The 13,325-nt window shown below is 46.4% G+C and overlaps 1 protein-coding gene across 1 annotated transcript in view; it reads right to left on the minus strand.

Moving 5' to 3' along the window:
* Positions 1–13,325, minus strand: part of pogzb (pogo transposable element derived with ZNF domain b) — a 31,316-nt gene that overhangs the window by 15,346 nt on the left and 2,645 nt on the right. Inside the window, exons 2-7 of the mRNA XM_057833875.1 lie at positions 12,334–12,440; positions 12,149–12,264; positions 12,015–12,072; positions 11,847–11,948; positions 2,096–2,276; positions 1,887–2,032 (exon numbers count right to left, since the gene is read on the minus strand). Of these exons, the coding sequence (XP_057689858.1) occupies positions 1,887–2,032; positions 2,096–2,276; positions 11,847–11,948; positions 12,015–12,072; positions 12,149–12,264; positions 12,334–12,436 (706 nt within the window). The 5' untranslated portion in view covers positions 12,437–12,440. The remainder of the gene's footprint in view (positions 1–1,886; positions 2,033–2,095; positions 2,277–11,846; positions 11,949–12,014; positions 12,073–12,148; positions 12,265–12,333; positions 12,441–13,325) is intronic.

The raw sequence follows: 13,325 nt of genomic DNA on the forward strand, positions 1-13,325 counted from the left end.
ACTGTGCTTTCTTTGCACAAAATCTGGATCTCACACCAACCTTTTAGCCTGTTCTCTAAACTTCAGACCACCTGTAACAGACACGGGTTTAACACGAGACCTGCTTCAAGTGCCACATTTATTTTGCCACTGCCAAAAACAAATGCACTTAAAAGAACATTTATTTATCGAGCTGTTTCATGCTGGAATTCACTGCCTCCTGAAAGGCTTACAACAAGCAATCACATTTCTTTTCAAACACGTCTTAAAAAAGTTATCATTTGTAAGGAAGTGATGCTTATTTAGCCATTGTAAATAAATGTAGTTGTTTTATTTGATTTTTTTCCCACACTGTAGAGAAATGTAAACCTGCTTTATGCTATTAATTGTTTTGTATATATTGTTCAATTACTGTGAAAGGACCCCAGGAAGAATAGTCTCTATTTTGGTAGAGACTAATGGGGATCCTTAAATCAATCAATAAATAAAATATTATGCAGAGTGAAATGAAATATATTTTGAAGATCGCACAGACATGACTTTTTTAAATCATAAAGAATTGAATAAGTAGCCTATCATAAATAAACGAATGTCAGAAGTGCACACTGACAGCTAAGATCTTCTGAACCTCCCCATCAGAGAAAATCAAACTAAATATGATAAATAAGCCTCCTTAACTCTTTTGTTGCGCTAAAAAATTGGATCCATTTTATGTTGCATTGCCCTTTTTTTGTCGCATCAATTCAACAAGTTTTTTTGTTTTGTTTTTGTTGCTGTTCCAGAAAACATGCACATTTGAACCAATCAGAGCTCACCATCTCTGCTGATCACATGTCAGTATGCCAGCCAATTGAACGGATAAATGAGTCCAGGCGTTTTGCTTTGCTGCGTGCACTCGCACATTGACGTGACTCATCACTGTCAGACTCCGATAACTGCAGCAGCTGGGGAAACCTCCATGCCATCCGTGGAATAAAATCAACGGATTACGCTACACAAGCACTTTACTATACTTGTTGTGTAAATCTCATGTTGGTAGATTGTTTTCTTCTTGGAGCTGAAATGCATGTGCGGCAAAAAAAAAAATTCTGACAGTTGCTGTCGTATTTTCGGAATCAAAGCACCGTATACCGGAACAGCCTCCTGGCCCTGAATCTTATACCGGAACTGCGTTCCTGACCGTTCTGGCCCACTTTCACTCCTGGTCTTAACACCTTTGTACCGACCCTATTTTGAAAGCTGGAAAGTCAACAAAAGGTTCCCGAGAAAAATGACAATGCTTAATTAATCGTATTTTGAAGGCTCCCGCGAGGCGGGCCGCAAGCAGGAAGAAGGATGTGTTTAGGATAATCTAACCCTATTGCAGTTTGGGCTGTTTAGTTTGCCGAGTCACCATTACTAGGGCAACCGCAGTGGGAGATTTTGCTCGCCTCAGTGTCAAACTGGCCCTTGGAGTCTTATCAGTCGTGTTATCAGTTGGATATCGGGCGTTCTCCCGTGTTCCTGGTGTTGGGACAGGGTTTCCCGCCATTTGTTCTGGACTGTCCGGGAGAACAGACGGCCTCATATATCTCTTATGCCCTATATTCTGCCTGTTGTCCTTAAACTATGGTATAAGTGCTATCGAGTTTATATTGGGTGTGTTAGAGTAATACAAACAGAGAAAAATACTGATTGATTCTATTAATTGTGTTAGAGTAATACAGTCGATTGGTAAATACAAGAAAATATACTATTCTCTTCACCCTTCAATCAATAAGAAATGATCAAATTTGGACAGGAAGTGACCCCAAAATGAGTAGGAAGTGAGAAAAATCAATAGGAAGTTCCCTAAAATGACCAAGGAAATGAGCCAAAACTGTTAAGAAGTTTCCAACAGCAAAATAATCAGGTACCGGCGGACTCACATGAGGAGGGGGAGGAGCCGTGCACCTGCTCGCGATGGCCCTGAAGCTGAGCGCCGCCGGAAAAATGCCGGAAGCAGAAAGAGCACATCTTGTGCTCGTCGCCTCCTCGGACCAGCGGCGAGTGCTGGAGCGTGTGCTGCACCAGCCTGCGGGACGGCCGTTTTGGTCCGGGGCGAGGGCGGGGCTCCCGGCCGGCGCCGGCCGCTTACCTGAGGTTGTCGCTGATGGCGCGCTGGCAAATATCGCAGCTGAAGGCGTCGCTTTTGAGCGCAGGGTGGTACTTCCTCCTCAGGGGATGCTCCTCACCCGATGTCCCGTAGTAGAACTCGTCCACGCTGAGGACCACCTTCGTGGGTCCGGCGCCGGAGTAGACCGCCGCCGTGTCCGGACCTGTGGACCCATTCCATTTTTTGGCCCCGATTCACATACCGGACACGTATCGGCTAGTGCCCGTACAAAGTGTTTTTCATTTGAATTCTAAATAAATGAATAAACTTATTGGCTGCTTTGACATGAAAGGACGTCCAATTCGTTTGACGAGGGAAGCTTGGCAGCGCTCTCACTTCACACATCTACTAGTGATTAATCCATTTCAATTGATGTCAGAAGCAGGAAAAGAGCTTTTGTTGGCGGCGGCCATGTTGGTAGGGGCGAGGTTCCCTGCTTTGAGAGTCCAATCAAGTCATAAATATCTTATTTCTCAACTCAAGATTATTTTATCAATGTCAAAGCATCTGTTATCTACCATTTGGCTGTCATCGACGGCACCGGACGTCCAATCCGATCCAAGCGGAAAGGGTGGCAGCAAACGTTCATTCCCACTTCCAATGGATGGGACGTGATTTTCAATTGACCAATGAAGCTTGAAAAGAGCTTTCGAGGCTCCTGCCCTGCCCGAGGACATGTTGGTACAGGCCAAATTCCCATCCAAGTCAATGCATTGACATTCAAATCAAGTGGTAACTCGTGTATTTCCTTAAAAGATTATTTAATCAATGTCTAAGCATGTGCCGTTCACTCGCACCGTTGATGGCCTTCGAAAAAACGGATCGACGTCGGCAAGTGATAAACTCATTTCCAATCACAGCAAAAGCAGGAAAAGACCTTTCATTGCCCAAACCAAAATGGCCTCATGGTGGCCATATTAGTCAGGCGGGGGTGACGCTCCCATCAAAGTCAATGCATTCTGTTTTGGAACTTTTTTCCTCTCTCCACTCTAGTCTCTATACTGGACGGCATAAAAAATGTTTAACATGCCCTTGCTTTTTTTCATCTTTATGAATAAATATACGACGATTGCGATATCAGGCCAAAAAAATACACAAAAGTCATCCAACTGGGATTGGAAAAAAGATGCCATTTATTCCTACTAGAAAAACACAAACATCCTCAGTGGTGTTTTGGAACTTCAAACGGGGACATAGAGTGGTGCGCAAAAATGAAGATCAAGTCATACAAATGTTTCCTTTAAAAAACGTAGCTTTTTAGGCACTAAAACAAAAGGAAAACTTTTCAAAACAACAGCTTTGCATTCTCGAGCAGTGTCAACCATGACTAACGAAAAGATTTTGTCAACGAACCATTTTTTTCATGACGATGACGAGCTAAAAAGGGAGAGGAATGGCAGTTTTGGTCTGACCAGACAAAAATGCCTTTCTGCCATTTGTTCACAATGCTTGAAATTTTCATATCGTACATCAGCTTGCATCATGGCAGCGTTTGGGTCCTGTCAGTCATGCGAGATGCGCTAAGCCTCTCCCTCCTCACCGGGGTTTAGGATGGCTCTCAAGCTAGGCTGCGTTCCATCTTGTATGTTTGGAAACACGGAAAGATTTGTTTTCTTATCTTGGCAAGAGAGAATATGCAATATTGCTTTAGCCTTCTGTGTTGTGTGATCATCAGACTCTAAATGGAATCCTGGCATTCGCGATAGCATTAGCTTCAGAATGGTGAGCGTCCTCTTAAAACACTGGCCAGTCTATAGCAGAGCCGCTTGGCTTTTCTGCTCCAGAGCAGTGGCCTCCAACCCGGTCTTCAAAGGGGCCCGCTGTGCTGTACTAATAAGTATTTTTGTCCAAAAGACTACGACAAAACTTAAAAGGGCTGCCAAAAACAACACTGTTCTCAAATAGTAGACCATTGACAGATTATGGAGATGTCATCAAAGTAGCGTGTTTTCTGCTCTACACGTCGCTCCGTCCCAAAAACTTTTGGGAGGAAATTGTAGCGTATGTCATCAGCAGTTTGTCGCCGAAAGGCAGTATTGCTTGAGCAACTGAATAGTACACGCCAGACAAACGTACACATAATGAATGAAATCAGACGCTGTCGGCCCTTTTCATTTTCGTCTTTTGGAGGAAAATACTTATTTGTCATTTTTTAGTCTTTTTCAAGATGGGTTAGTCTTCGTCTAGTTTCAGTCGACAAAGACGCGATGTTTTGGTCCGTAACAACTCAGAGGTTTTAGTCCAAAAAGAGTTCTTTTGACAGCATACGTTTTGAAAAATGTACGCATCTATCGAAACCAGCTTCGTAGCAGCATTAAATCAGGGGCATCCTACCAAAATTAAATATGAGATGTAAACTTCCTCCTATGGTAAGACACATTCAGCAGGAAGGCAGTACATTATTTTGAATTCATTTTACCAACCTGAATGCCACCGACTAAACCAGACATGTCCAAAGTCTGGCCCGGGGGCCAAATGCGGCCCCTGGTCAAATTTCATCCGGCCCCAGCCTCTGTCCTAAAATCAATGTCTGGCCCGCACACAGACTTAATAAATTTGTCAGCAGTACTGCTACCATCATATGAAGTAGCTTACACACTTAATGCTGCTCCTCATTTACCCACTAAAAGGCAGCAGCACCCCATGTGACCCTTAACTCCCAATTTTCTAAAATGGTGACAATCAACACAAAAAAGAAAGTTGACTGCAACCGCTGACGCGTCAGGGATAGGTGGAAATTGGACTATTTCTTCACTAAAATACGCTACAACTGTGTCTGCCTCATTTGCAAAGAGACAGTCGCCGTTTTTAAACTTCAATGTGAGGCGATATTACTAAACAAGAGACATGCTGACATGTACGACAAGTTTACAGGGAAGCTATGTAGCGAGAAATTAAAGCAACTTGAGGCTAGTTTCATTTCGCAGCAGCAGTATTTCGCCAGAACCCGAGAATCGAAAGAACGCCACAGTTGCGAGATTGTTGATATTATTAATTTGATAAAAATAATAAAAGCAAATGTGACACACAGAACGGCTTGCTAAAATATATTGTTCTACGTAAAGGACGTCAAGCAAGGTCGGCCCCCCGCATTTTGACCACACCAAATCTGGACCCCTTTGCAAAAAGTTTGGACACCCCTGGACTGAAGTAACATTCGCCACGCTGAAACTACTGCTAACGTGAACGCTATGGTAATGCTATGTGTGTGCTAGATTTAGTGTGTGAAGACTGGGCACATACCTTTAAAGGCTAAAGGAACAGTGCATATTCTCTCTTCCCAAGAAAACAAATCTTACCATTTTCTGTCTAAACAAGCGAGCCTGAAGAGGACACCGGTGAATATGGGTGGCATGTCACATCACGAGTGACACAACCACACTGCTACCATGTGGGCTAACTACACAGACAATGAGAGAATACCATACATTGTGAACATATGACAGAAACGCATTTTTGTCCATACAGACCAACGCTGGCATTCGTCTCGTTGTTTTAGTCTCACGAGACTCTCGTGACAGTCTCGTCGTCGTTGGTCAGCAAAAAATTTTCGTGATCGTCATCGTCGACGAAAACAACGGTTCCAAACCGATAACTCTTTGTCATCGTTATTCTAGTGGTTTGGTCAGTACTGTAAGAGCACTACTATTTCTTAATCTCAACTCAAGACCACCCTTCTCACGGGTGGGCGAGGTTGCGGTCAGCCAATTTTACATTTCAGAAGACTCTGTATTTTAACATGCGCCCCAGTCGTACGCAAGTATGGGCAGGAGAGAGAAAAAAAAGTGTGAATGACAGTGCGGAAAATACGTCTCCAACATGGGCCATAGTTTTATTTACAATGCCACTCTGCAAAACAATTTCTGTCCACAATGACACAGAGTGCCACGTGGCAGGCTTTGCACTTCCAAGGAGTCACGTTCCTTTTTTTTTTAACCCGATGGCATTGTTGACAAATCCTGCGGCCTCGCGAGGCTTTCTGCCGCGCGTCATCCACGGCGGCGATGGGGACCGGAACGTGCTCGGCGTTTTTCCTGGACGGCGCGCCGCTCTTATCCACACCGCACAGCTGGGCCACCAGCTCCGTTTGGAAGTCCTTGCGGGACACGGGCTTCAGTTGCTTGGAGGCGCTCAGGTCACAATGGAGAAGGTAGGCATTGGTGGCGGCGATGTCCAGCAGTTGCAGGAACAGGGCGCGGTACCAGCGGCCGCTTTCGCGACGCGCCGAGGAGTAGTACCGCGACAGCCGCTCCGGCGGGTCCGCGCCGGCCGCGTTCCTGTTGTAGGTGACGACCGGGACGGGGCAGGGGACGTATTTGGTGCACCGGCGCCAGTCTTTATCCTTCACCTTCCTTTTGACCGTCCGCCCGAAAACCGCCGGATGGACGGCGGAGCAGACGGACACCTCCCGCGCCTCCGTCCACTTGACGAAGACCAGGGAGCCCTCCCTGATCCATCTCAGCGCGCCCATCTCGGATTCTTCGGTAAGCGCGTTAGGCCTGTCGGTCGGGCAGCCCCTCCCGCCGTCCCTGTACGGTCCGCAGGCTCCGAATTTCATCTCGGCCAACTTGAGGAACAACTCGGGGCTGGAGAATAATTGGTCCACGTAAACGTGGTAGCCGGTGCCCAGGAAGGACGGGCAGATCAGGCACACGGCCGCGTCGTATCCCGGCCCGCGTGCCGTTTCCTTTGCGCTCACGAAAAAACTGACCGTGTAGCCGTTGCCGGAGTCGGCCAACGCAAATAGTTTCATCCCCCTCTTGGCGAGCTCGTCCTTTGCGCGTCGCCCCGTCCCGCTTCTGGCCACCACGGTCAGTTCTCTCCTGGGATGATAGTGAGCCTGGCAGGCGGCCAGGACGTCGTCCATGAAGGGCTTCATCTTGAATAAGGCGTCGTACGACGGCGTTCCTTTCTTCCCCCGGTTTTTTCGGTCCTCTTCCGGGTCGCTCGGGCAGAGGTTGGAGAAGAGCGCCACGAAACGCTCCCTCGACATGACGGCGGCCGGAAAGGACAGCGACGTGACGGCGTCCCGTTTCCAGTAGTCTCCGAGGCTCGGCACCGATACCAGAGAAGTGAAGAGGAGGAGCCCCGTGAACTTGCGGAGCTCCTCCGCGTCCGCGTCGGTCCAGTTGCGCTTCTCGCCCGTCGGTCTGCGGCGCGCCGCCCGCTTGTTGATGTTTGCGCACAGCGTGCGCAGCGTGGCCGGCGAGAAGTACAGCTGAAAGAGGTCCAGCGCCGAGTAGGCCGCCTCACGGTCCAACTGGGCTCCCGGCGGCCTCCGCGGCGCAAAGACGCTCGCCGGCGGGGCCGCGTCGGCGTCCTCTGCGGTTCTCCGGCCCCCCGGCCGAGACCAGGTTGGACTTGTCCTCGAGCCTGCGGAGGGTCCGCTATCCTCGTCTCTGCATTCGGAAAGAAGATAATGAACATTTCGGACGGTTTGGGATATTATTTCCAATGTGGCGCTAACGTTTCAATGCTCTGGCTCTCTACAGCAATGCAAACAGTCAGTGGAAAAAAGTCACCTAATAAATTTGTATTGGAAAATTCAAGTATTCAGGTCTCTCAAGTTAGCTAAACACTTCAGCGCTGATCTAAAAGGTCATCTGAAACTATGTGACTTACCGCTCATCGACGGAGATGTCATCGGGACCGAACGAGGGGTCCATTTCTTCATCTCGGTCGCTCTCCTCGGCCGCCGCCGCCGACGACGAAGAAATTTCTCCGAAGTCTTCCTTATCTGCCGTACATTCAACGTTCACCTCATTTTTGTATTCTGCCCATCTTCTCAACGGTTGAGCCTCGTCGCCCTGTCTCTAAATCGTCATCTTGAGTCGAGCGATCCGTTTTTCGTAAAATGACGGCTAAATGGGCAGAAGCGCCAGCCTCTTGTTGACCGTTTTCAGTTGACTTATATTATTTTATCATGTTGGAAAACAACTTTTGTTTTGAAGACAAGCTTATAAAGATGCCAGTCAAAATTGCAATACATTTACAGTGGTACCAAAAAGTATCTGAACCTTTTGGAATTTCTCACATTTCAGCATAAAAATCACCATCAAATGTGATCTGACCTTTGTCAAAATCACACAGATGAAAAAAAAACTGTCTGCTTTAACTAAACCACCCAAACATTTACAGGTTTTCCTATTGTAATGAGGATAGCATGCAAACAATGACCTAAGGGGGAAAAATAAGGAAGTGAACCCTCTGCCTAAGGAGACTTAAAGTGCCTGTGACACGAAAAAGCATGTTTATTTCATAATACACGCGGTATTTTATGCTCCTGAATGATATGGACCGCTTGGATGTGTGTGGAGGCGATCGCTATATTTATTTAGTTTTTTGAATCCCGCGCCAGGAAAATGAGTGACTTCCGGCTTCGGTCTCGCATTGAGGAGGAGGGCGCTGTGACGTGTACGGTAGAAGACGTCCTCTTCACTATACAGCGTACTGTTGTGTATGGGGACGAAGGATTCAGCTGATTTTGCGGATTAATACGTTTATTTTTCGCATCACGCCAGCCAAACGGCTGCAGAAAAATCATTCTGTATGAGGGAGAGGCGTATGCGCCTTTTTGGAGTTTCAAAAGGTTCCCATTCATCGTGGATATTTACTGTGGGACCATTGGACTTACAAGGAAGTGAGTAAACATCTTGTTTTGTATTATGTCAAATACCAATACAGCGATTACAAAGTAAACACTACAAACTTCCTTTAAATGAAGGACTACTTACGTTTGATCATTGATAGGCATGTAAAAAGCTCTCCTCATGCACATTAGCACGTTAGCTGCACAACAACTGCAGCCACCCTCCTCCGGGGAACGAACTGTAAATTGCTCTCCGCCGGGCGGTTTGCCGATCCGCGACGACAATAGACAACCGGGTCGTCATGTCAAATAATCCAGGCTAGTTATGTGTGATTTTCCGTTTCGAAGACTTTGAAACATCACTCGGTTCGGGTTAGCATGTCGGCTAGCTGTCACGCCTTCTGGTTTGCTTACATTCTCCGAAGCCGGGGAAGGGAAATGACATATGTCCGATTTAGGTGTCATAAAATATCGTTCGGGAGGTGCGACAGTAAAGGTGAAGTCGACAGTTTTGACCATTATGGAGTCATTTTGCCATGTCGTCCTGAATAAATGCATTTTTATGATTTCATCTTCCATTTAGCACAAGACTGTTATTTGTCATGACCATGCCATTTATTTAGCAATTGGGGAAAATACTTGGATAAAAAGAATATCCTGTAAAAATATTGAAGTAAAGAGACAGAAACAATGACATTTTGCAGCCCTCTTCGTCGCGTTTTCCTCGTTGTGAATAGTTCCCCCTCGACGGGCTGACTGGTCCTTCTCAAGCCATTTTTATAGCTCTTGGGGAAAAATACTTGGATAAAAAGAATATCCTGTAAAAATATTGAAGTAAAGAGACAGAAACAATGACATTTTGCGGCTTTCTTCGTCGCGTTTTCTTCGTTCTGAATAATTCCCCCTCAATGGGCTGAATAGTAAAATCGATGAGACCAGTCTACCGCTGACGTCATCCACCTGTTGGGGACGCTAAAGCCCTATCATGGTAGGCGTGGCTAACTGGCAGATTAAAAGGCTAATTTCTCGTCATCTGTGCTTTGCTAAATTGTTGTATATAGTCGAATCGTCTCAAAATATGATTCTAATTCACATAATAATGCCATTTAAGACTTTTTTTCTCGTGTCGTATGCTCTTTAAAGTGCAATTGAAACCAATTTTTACCAAACAATTGAAGTCAGGTGGGTGCCCAATCAATGATGAGTGGTTCACTATAAAACACACACCTGGTAAGAAATGTCTTGATGAGAAGCATTGTCTGATGTGCATCATGGCTCGGTCAAAAGAGCTGTCTGAAGACCTGCGATCAAGAATTGTAGATTTGTATATAGCTGGGAAAGGATTAAAACAAAACTCTAAAAGTCTGGATGTTCATCATTCTAAAGTTGTCCATAAATAGAGTTTGGGACTGTTGCTTCTCTCCCACAGAGGGGCCGTCCACCAAAGATGACGCCAAGAGTTCAGCGCAGAATACTCAGAGAGATTAAAAAAAAAAATCCTACAGTGTCTGCTACTGACTTTGAGAAATCACTGGCACAGTTCAAAATCTCTGTGCACACATCAACTATATGGCCAAGAATGGTATCATGGGAGGACTCCACAGAGGAAGCCACTGCTGTCTTAAAAAAAAAAAAAAAAAAAAAAAAAAAAAAAAAACATTGTTGCTCATTTAATGTTCGCAAAAAGGCGCTTGAACACTCCACAGAGGTTTTGGCAAAATATTTTGTTGACTGATGAAACCAAAGTTAAATTGTTTGGGAGTATCACACAACGTCATAAGTGGAGAGAAAATGGAACTGCTCTCCAACATCAACATTTCATCCCCACCGTGAAGCATGGTGGAGGGAGCCTCATGATTTGGGGTTGTTTTGCTTCCTCGGGGCCTGGACAACTTGCAATCATTAATGGAAGAATCCATTCAAAAGTTTGGCAGGAAAACCTGAGGCCGTCTGTCAGACAGTTGAAGCTAAAAAGAGGATGGATTTCACAACAAGACAATGATCCAAAACATAGAAGTAAATCAACTTCAGAACGGTTTCAGAACAACAAAATACACGTTATGGAGTGGCCAAGTCAAAGTCCATACTTGAACCCCATTGAGATGCTGTGGCATGACCTAAAGACAGCAATTCATCCCAGGAATCTGAACTACAGCAGAAACAAAATATATTAAACAACAAAATCTTAAATGTGAAGGTTTACTTACTTACCCCCCCCCCCCCCCTTCTGTCATTGCTTGCATGCGCTATCCTAATTAAAATACAAAAACCTATAAATGTCTGGGTGGTTTTAGTTAAAGCAGACACTGTTTTTTCATCTGTGCCATTTTGACAAAGATCAGCTCACATTTGATGGTGATTATATGCAGAAATGTGAGAAATTCCAAAAGGTTCAGATACTTTTTCCATACCACTGTAATGTTTCATTACATTTCAGTGTGAAGAGGATGTTGTCTTTTCTCTTACTGAAAGAGACAGAACAAAAAAAGCTTTTTAAATCAGTCTTTTTTTTCTTTTTTTAAGTAACTCAAGGTAATTGTTACTTTCATAACTAGTAAAGTCACGAGTTACTTTTTCAACTACAATACAACTCTCATTTCAAAAGGAACTGGAACAACACGGCCCTCTCGCTCCACATGGACGAGTTCTTCTGATAAACTCGTTTCAATTGATGGCAGAAGCACAAAAGCCATGTTGGTCGGGGCAACGTACGCATCCAAGTCAATGCATTGACATTCAAACCGAGTCATCACTTTCACAACCGAAGATCATTTGAAAATCTGCTATTTACTCATTGGCTGCCACTGGCAACCCTTGACGTCCAATCCATTTGAAGCGTGAGAGTGAACGGACGAACATTCATTTGCAGCCACTTTAAATGGATCAGACGTCTGCCGGTGATTGAAATTCACGGTCCAATGATGAATAGAAACCACTGGTTTGAACAACTTTTTTACAGCGGCGTACATCGCTGCCGGCCATCTTGAGTAGGGTAGTCAGAACCCAATACCGCGATACCGACGGCATGACATTTTAGTGCCGCATCGATACCGACGCTAGCGACACGAGGCTCACGCCCGGCTCGCTAGCAAAACGCTAACTTCGGGCGTGCCGAGGGTCGGAAAGGCGGGCGCGTCCACTGACCTGGGCGCCCCCTGCCGGCGTGGCGGTTCAGCACGGCGGGAACTCCCGGAAGGGCGCCGCCCTTGGGCAATGATACGCCCGCGGCGTGGCGCTGTGCCGGCGCTGCGGAAGGGGAAACGGCGGTCAAGCGGGACATCGCTCTAACCCGACTCGAGCGGCAACACCTACCGAGCTTCCGCGGCGGGTCGACCGACGGAGACGGTCCGGGCGCGGCTGCCGGGAATGCCTGAAAGAGGAGCTTTTTTAGCAAATGGCACCCGCCGACCGAAACGTCAAAGCCCGGCGCGTACGCTTCGGCGCACCTGATCGGTAAAGAAGAGGCGCGCCCCTCCGCTGGTCTGCGTCGGGTTGAGGGGCGGAACTTTAGACCGCGGGTGGCCGGCGCGAGGACGAGTCGCCGACGTCGCCTCGGAGGAGGCTGCGGTCAACGAAAAGCTTAAGTTTTGCTCCCCGTCAGAGAGCGTAACAAAGAGGCAGCGCTCGTTACCCAGCTCGTCGTCATCGTCGTCGTCTTCGTCGACGCCGTCGTCCACCTGTTGCCAGGGTTCCAGTTCTTCCTCCTCACACTCCATAAACAGCTGGGTGTCCATGTTGCTACAAAAAGCACAGGCTTATCATGAAGCTATAGGGATATAGTCATGAAAATGAGTCTATCACGTGCCCCAAGTCCACCATTTGTTACCAAAATGTTTTCAAACTATTGTAAATCCATGATATAATGTGTCCAGGAAAAGCTTCAATGGGGCGGGGGGTGGGGGGTGACTTCACGAGACGCTTCTATCTGACGTTACTCAGCAAATGGTGCTGCGCGTTGAAAAGCAGACCGTCAAGGGGAAAACAGAAATGATATTTATCTGTATGTTACTACATTTAATCAACACCACTACCTGCAACACTACAGTGGTACCTCGACATACGATGGCTTCGACACGCCATCTTTTCGACATCCGACGTAAAATTTGACTGGCCGTCTGTTTCTACATCCGACGAGCCGCTCGAAACACGACGATTATGACGGCGTCGCAGTTTGTTTTCTGGCACGGCGGATTTGCTTGTGAGAGAAATCAACACGGGTTCCATGAATGTTAGTACACGTGTTGAAAAAAGGTGAGGCTTACCATTGAAATGATGATGGAAATGATAGAAAAATATGAGCCTGGTTAGCACATCCGCGAACCGGCTCGACAACACGGCGTCCACAATCTCGACGGTCCTCCTCCGACCTCCGTTCGCTAGTCTTTATAAGTTAAGCTGACCATTATTATTGTGGTAACGTCGCCTAAGAAATGGCCAGCTTTGCCACGTTTTTATCATTTATTTCGCAACTTATTCAACACAAAAAGCCAACTGTCTGCCGAAATTGACGGTGTTCTCAAGAAAACATTGAAAGTGAAACTGTCAAGCTCTCCGTCTCTGGCACGTCAGCCCCGCGGTGCGTTCAGGTACAGCAAAAAACATCCGCCACAGAATTAGAACCCG

The sequence above is a fragment of the Corythoichthys intestinalis genome, chromosome 4 (genome assembly GCF_030265065.1).
Source record: "Corythoichthys intestinalis isolate RoL2023-P3 chromosome 4, ASM3026506v1, whole genome shotgun sequence".
Classification (NCBI taxonomy): Eukaryota; Metazoa; Chordata; class Actinopteri; order Syngnathiformes; family Syngnathidae; genus Corythoichthys; species Corythoichthys intestinalis.